We start from the raw sequence: 7,256 nt of genomic DNA on the forward strand, positions 1-7,256 counted from the left end.
GTTATGAACAGATTCAACAAGCTCAAGAGGATGCCCTCCACCTATCTAGTTGTCATAAAAATATCCTCTTGCACGACATATTAAACCATAAAAAGGTGTAAAGAGTTGGGCCAAAGTTGAATTTGTACTCCAAAAGTTTCTATAAATATATTTATCTAATCACACACACTAAACCTCTATTAATAGGGTCATATGCTTCAGATATTTCTACCATAAATATGTTTACACTATAAGAGTGAAGGAAGTAAATGTTTTAGATGAAAGTTTAAATATGTGCATTGCAGGTAGTGCATTACATACTATTCAACTATATGTAATATAGCATAAAAAGTTCCAATTTACATCTACTAGTTTTCTTGTATGGTTAACTATGAAAAATAAAATATGAATTTATACTCATTTAGATGCTAGTATCTTCAAATAAGTTCTAAATAAGTATACAAGTTCAATATAAATGAATTTAAGCTTTGTTTGCCTCGACACCCTATTTCGTGGACCTTCCCTACTTAAAAATCGTATTTTGCTCCGTAATCTTCATAGTTCTTCTTGTGTCCGGCCAATTCTTCTCACATCGCTTCATCTTGGAGTTTCGACCTCGCCAACTTCTTTTGCAAATAAGTCAGTTGTGCAGTTACACCAACATGAGATCTAATGGACATGTTCCTTTATGATCTTGAGTGTAGACTAACATTCATCACAAATGTGTTTGAACGGGATTTCGGGCTTTGTCTATTAGCTCAACAATTAGCTATGTCAGTGTTGTGTTGTAACAAAGAATTGTTGCATTTTTTTTTAGAGAAAAGGGGTTTCCCCCCGGTTCCAATTTTCTAAATGCAACCAGAGTGTCACAAGCATCCGAGTTCCAGGAAGAAAAAGCTACAAGTTATTACAACCAAAAGGCCAAATTGAACTCCACCCACATCAGATGGTTTTACCAGAACGAAGAAAGAAGCAGAACATGAACCTAACGAGCCAGAAAGGAGGAGGAAACTAGTCTATGAAAAGCAGGTGACACACTCCTAGCTCGAGGTCCTAGTATAAATTCAGCTCCAAGTGATTCGCAGCAGCTCGCCTCTTGTGCATTCCAACATCATCAGATTTTGATCCAGGAGAGCGGAATGAACATCTTTTTCCCTGGAAACAAATTCATTCCTCAGTGACTAGATAGACCAAAGGATAGCAGAGCTGAAGATATTCAGCGCACCATTTTTATTGTTACTAATCCACCACCTGGCCACCGACTCAAAGTCGTTAGCAATCTGAATTTTAAAAGCTGAAGATAAAGCATTCCAAACATGTGAAGCAACCACACACTTAAAGAACATATGATCGAAAATTTCTAATTCAGAATAAAAACGCAGTTCTTATCTTCCACATGTCGACGCACCTGATAAAAAGATGGAAGCCTTGTCGAGAAAAAAACAAACCCGATAATCTAGGCTCAAGCCCGGGGACTCGAATCTATGTAGGGTAACGTTAGTTTGCTCCGGCAGTTATAAAGTTTCAATTCATCGAGTAAATCTGGGCTCATTACTTCGTCCCTTAAGTATATCCAATCCTTCAGCTTCCTTCGAGCCTATACTATTTGACGACCCGATAGATTTGAAAGCATTGGACGATGGGAAGGAATCGAAAGCTTCGACATCAATGACAGGTTCTTCGAGTAGTACAACTTGAGTATACACATAGTTGCAAGCACCCGTCCATAGACTCGGGGGCTACTCCCATAAGTAGCGCTGGTCGCGCACCCGATAGAGAAAAACATCGACATATCCATCAAAATCTTCGAGTGGTGCAACTTGAGTCTATGCATGGTTGTAAGCACTCGCCCATAGACTTGGGGGCTACTCCAATCCGGAGCAATCGGGAGCAGTGGTCGCGCACTCGATAAAAATAACTACTTCGACTCTACATCAAGCACAAGATTCAATATTCTTCGGATGATCAAGATATTCGGATAATGGCAGCTTAATCCCTGCCTGAAGCCTTGCTTCGGCCAGTCACTCGGGCGCTACTGATGTGGGCATTACCCTTCGGGGACCCGACATTAGCCTACCTTCTCTGGCCCAACAGGGGGCCCACGAGGATCACCACAGCCCAAGATGGACCAGTACATCGGTTTGCAGTGGTGGAAAGATTGTAGGAGGCAGATTCTTGGGATACAAGGTAAGAAGACGTCACATAAGGAAAAGATAGATTAGATCTTGTTGTAATCTAGTCGAATTCGTGTAGGACTCTTGAGACCTGGCCTCCTATATAAAGGCCAGGAGAGGGTCTGCCGGATCCTACCTACACAATCTCGCATACACCAAACCATGGAAGCCTTGCCTCCCGGCGAGATCACCACTACACAGTCTATCGGCTGCCCCATTGTAACCTTTTTCACCAATAATCAAGATCAGACAAGCAGGGGTAAATTTTTTACCTCATCGAGGGCCCTGAACCTGGGTAATCTTGTCTTTTATTCATTTGGTATCCGATGTCTCGTACTAAATAACATGATTCCATCAACCCTAAACCTCTTATGGTGGGTATTGCCGAGGAACCCCTTGTCAGAGTGGAAAACATAAGAGAACTTCATTACAATAAAACAAAAAAGGCCCAATCAAGGAGAGGTTGAACTATCCAGCTTTACTCTAAACTAATGGAGAAGCATATCACTTTTAAAACGGTCTTTCCAACGAGCGAAAGAGGGCTGCTGACTAGAGAAGATAAAATCATTACGCTCTTTCCAAATGTTCCTCAATTTACTCGCTGCATGTAGTTGGATTTACTAGAATTTCATACTTGGTTTTCAAAAACTTTCAATTTTCATGAGAATTTGAGCAAATTTTGGTCTAACATTACAAAAATCCAAATCTTCAGAATGGGTGCTAGAAAAGTTGAAAAATTTCAATTCTACTTACGGAGTACTACATGTAGTTTGAATTACTGGATTTTTAGATTTTTAATTTTTGAGGATAATTTTGGAAGATGGTTACAAATACGTGAAAACGCCCAGATGGATTAATTAAAGTCAAGTGTGCTATGTAAGAAAAAGAAAAACCCAGAAAACTTCAAGTCAATTGTGGTCGAGAAAAAAAAGCCCTAGAGAGAAGAACGCGTCTCCTATATATGCCATCATCAACTTTACTGGTGTGCTCGGAGAAAACAATGTCAAAATAACCTAATCGTCCGATTTGAGTTGTCTGAAACAACTCAACCAAACAGTTGTTGTTTTCTCATGAAATTTTCTTTGTTTATTTTTATGTGAAACCCCATCCTTAGTAGCTGTGTTTTGTGACATTCACTCACAACGGAAACTAGCTGACTTAGAATCTGTTCTCGATGGCATTCGATTAGGTAGGACACTCGCAAACTTTGGTGCGATGACAACATGCACTAATTAGGCGGACTGAGAGTTTATGACCTAGAGGTCAAGAACTCAGCTCTATTGGGTAAATGGCTTTTTAAGCTTCTTACTGAGGATGGGATTTAGCAAACTATCATTCGTAGAAAGTATATTGGCTCGAAGGCGCTATCCCAAGTGGTTTGGAAACCTGGGGATTCTCACTTCTGGGCTGGTCTCATGGCGACAAAGAATGTATTCTTTCGCCATGGTACTTTCTCTATTAAGAATGGAGAACAGATACGATTCTGGGAAGATGTCTGGTTAGACAATGCTTCCTTGAGTGAGCAGTATCCTGCCTTGTATAGTATTGTTCGTCGCAAAGGTGATACCATTGCCACAGTAATGGCTACCTCACCCCCGAATGTGACGTTCAGACGGGTTTTACTTGGACAAAGGCTTTTGGCATGGAATGCTTTAATTCTACGGTTGGGAGATATACAATTATCAACTGAACCGGATGAATTTAGATGGAATCTTCATGTAGATGGCACTTTCTCAGTCAAATCTTTATACAATGCGATTCTTCATTCTGATATACCAGTCGATAATAATAAGAAAATCTGGAAGATGAAAATACCATTAAAAATAAAAAAATTCGGATGGTATCTTCGTCGCGGAGTTATTCTTACCAAGATAATCTTGTCAAGCGGAATTGGCATGGAAGCGCTAGGTGTGTTTTTTGTCAACAAGACGAAACTATTAAACACCTTTTTTTTCCAGTGCCATTTTGCGAGATCTATTTGGTCAATCATCCAAGTTGCATCTACCCTGTATCCCCCGACTAGTGTAGCCAATGTCTTTGGCAACTGGCTCCACGGTATCGATTCAAGGTTTAAGTTGCTTCTTAGGGTGGGGGCGCTAGCAGTTATCTGGGCACTCTGGCTAAGTAGAAATGACAAGATTTTTAACGATAAAAATTATTCTTTGTTGCAGGTCATCTAAAGATGTACAGGTATTCTCCGTTTGTGGTTACCTCTTCAGCGGATGGAGAACCGAGACCTATTTACGGAGGTCTGTACACGGTTGGAGGCTACGGCGAGGGATACTTTTTCCCTACATGGGTGGCAGCATAGTCTACAGATTGCAGCACCACCCACACCATAGGCGTTTTATGATTCATCGTTCCGATATGTACTTCGCCTAGTTTTTATTTTTTTGGTTCCAGACTACTTTGAACGGCTGTGTGCATCCTGGTTATGCAGAGGCTGGATGTAATTGTTTTTTCAAAAATAATAAAGCATCCTTTATCGAAAAAAATGAACTTCGTGGGTCTTACGTCGAAATTTCGATGTGCAACGTATGGAAATCGATCAATCGGTGAGAGTAGTGGAGATAGTTTACCTCGCCACCGCCGGAGGAAGCTGTTCGACGGCGGATGGCGGCGGCGGGACGGCTCCACATGTTTTTTCCTGTCTCCAGCCTGGTAGTCTTCCTCCTTCAGTGCCTTGCACGTCATCCCCACGATCCGGCCACCGGCGGCGGCCAGACTGCGTCAGCGGCAAAGCAATCTGGACTGCTCGTTCGCTGGTCTCCCGATCTGGCACCTGTGCTCTAGATCGGTTGCATCCGTTTTCCGGTCTCCCGATCTCGCAGCTGTGCTCTGGATCGGCCGCATCGGCTTCCTGGTCTCCCGATCTGGCCGTGCTGCTTTTGATCGGCCACACCGGGGTTCTACGCTAATCCAAGGCAGTGTCCTTGGCAGAGAGCGACCAAGATGGATTAGTTGCCTGCTCCATGCAATCCATGGCCACGTCCTTGCATAGATCGACCAAGACGGCCTTGCATGCAAGGATGGATCATGGATGCACGTCTCCACCTCCTGATGCACTTGGCCTTCCTATCTAAGATCTTCCCTACAACCAAGATCGGCAGCTGACTGGCCAGCCGGCGCGCTGCATCGGTGTGGCAGATCAAGCATGGCGCCGGATGGTGTAGTGGGGTTACTACCTCGGCTTGAATGAAAAAAGCTGTCCTAAGATTTCTTCTCGCGCCAAGATGCAGATCTGCCGGTGTCGGTTCTCATCGATCTGGCGGATGAGTCGTGTTTCGGAAGGCCCCGCCGGCGCTCCATTGGGCGAATCAAGCCTGGAGATTGCCGGATCGGGTGGAATTCGGTCGTGTGCACCCATATTTTTCTCTGGCCGTTTGGTTACAGAGGGAGCGCTTCGAAGCTTTGCTGGCGGTTATTATCATGGAGCATATTCTCGTTCCGTGGTGCTGGTGGAGAATGACATGGAAGCCGAGATCTGAGATCTTGCAATGGTGACTCGAGTCTTGGTGCCGAGGAGGAATTGGCTTGGTGATTTGTGACTTGGAGCAACGGCATGCGAGTGAGGGCGACTGTACATAAGAAGTTCAAAGTCTTACCTTTCAGGATGAAAATCCAATGTATGGCCTTAATTGGTTGTGCCTGGCAATGTCCTTGTTGAACGCATTGTTTTGAGAGTGAGGACTTTCTTCAGGGTGAAAACTAAGATCTATGATCGGGTGACGACAGTGCACTGTTACCTTCTTGGAGGCGTCGTTTTTGGAGAAGCTGAATTTCTGGTGTTGTTTTGGTGATGTTAGTGCTGTTGTTTTAAAGGATTAGATCACTGTAGCGGGACTTTTCTTTTTTTGGTAATTATTTTTTTGGGGATGTGTGCATCCGTAATGTTGCTATGGCAGTGCGTTGTTGCAGAGGCTGGGTGTAATTGGTATCTCCGCGATATTAATATATGCTATTTATCGAAAAAAGTGTGGCACGAACCTCAACATGTTCGATTAATTCCGTGAATGTATTAGAGGGCACCTTTTGTGTTGGTAGAGGGATAGATTGCTAATGCCTCGCCTGATCGGGGGCATGACCCGACGCGTGCAAGCTGCACGGACTGCCCCAGCTTGGCACCACGCAGGCCAGGGCGGATGGATGCATGCCGATGTCGTCTAGGATCGGCGTCGACTGTCGTGTCGCACGCAGCAACACACAAACCAAGCAACCAGCCCATCGTGGTGCTGCGATTTGCGCTATGCCAACGCTATATATACCCAGCCCCCGTCCCGCTCTTCCACTCCACCCAACATCACACAGCTCGCCACCAAAGTCTCCCAGCTCCCAACCGGAGAGCAGCGGCAAGCAAAGGCAGCATGTGCAACGTGATCACCATCCCGTCGGTCGCCTGGCTGCGCCGCGCCGTGCGGCGGTGGCGCGGCTCCAGGTCCACGGCGGTGCCGGCGGGGCACGTGGCGGTGTGCGCCGAGGGCGCACGGTTCGTGGTGCGGCTGGCGCACCTTGGCCATCCGGCGTTCCTGGAGCTGCTCCGGCAGGCCGAGGAGGAGTACGGTTTCCCGGCCGGCGCCTCCGGCCCCGTCGCGCTTTCTTGCGACGAGCACCGCCTTCGCAACGTCCTCCGCCGCGTATCGTCTTCTTCTGAGGAACGCTGCTCCTCCCGCCACCGTAACGGAGACTCGCGGCCGCTGCTGCAGGGGGTGGCCGGGGAGAAGGTCTTCTTGTGAGAATCCACTAACCGCGCGCACCGCCGGCAGCACAACAGATCGAAGCAACTGGTGACACGGTCTTCCGGCGTGATACGGGCATATGGCAATGGCCAAGAAGACCCTGCAGGCGGCAGGCCAAAAGCATCCAATCAGTTGCCGAATGTTCTTGATCCCGTGCCCGGTGTAATGTCGGCGGACAGGTAGATGAAAGTTAGTAGTACTACATGTGTAGCAATTGATCGAAGATCTTTTGGGATTGTTTGCTCTCTCTGTAAGTCTGTAACTCATCTGCCTGGTTGTGCAACTCAATACTGCGGAGTAATTGTGCATACGAGAGAGCAAATAGAGATTAATTGATTCATTAATTATTCCAGTTCTACTTGTAATT

The 7,256-nt window shown here is 45.7% G+C and overlaps 1 protein-coding gene across 1 annotated transcript; it reads left to right on the plus strand.

Moving 5' to 3' along the window:
- Nucleotides 1-6,517: 6,517 nt before the first annotated feature.
- On the plus strand, nt 6,518-6,886 carry LOC124670956 (auxin-responsive protein SAUR36-like). The gene has a single exon (XM_047207412.1). The coding sequence runs from the start codon at nt 6,518-6,520 to the stop codon at nt 6,884-6,886; it is 369 nt and encodes a 122-aa protein (XP_047063368.1).
- Nucleotides 6,887-7,256: the final 370 nt, after the last annotated feature.

The sequence above is a fragment of the Lolium rigidum genome, chromosome 7 (genome assembly GCF_022539505.1).
Source record: "Lolium rigidum isolate FL_2022 chromosome 7, APGP_CSIRO_Lrig_0.1, whole genome shotgun sequence".
Classification (NCBI taxonomy): Eukaryota; Viridiplantae; Streptophyta; class Magnoliopsida; order Poales; family Poaceae; genus Lolium; species Lolium rigidum.

What these genes read in the sequence shown, in the direction of transcription:
- LOC124670956 (XM_047207412.1), top strand. Translation starts at nt 6,518, where the DNA reads ATGTGCAACGTGATCACCATCCCGTCGGTCGCCTGGCTGCGCCGCGCC.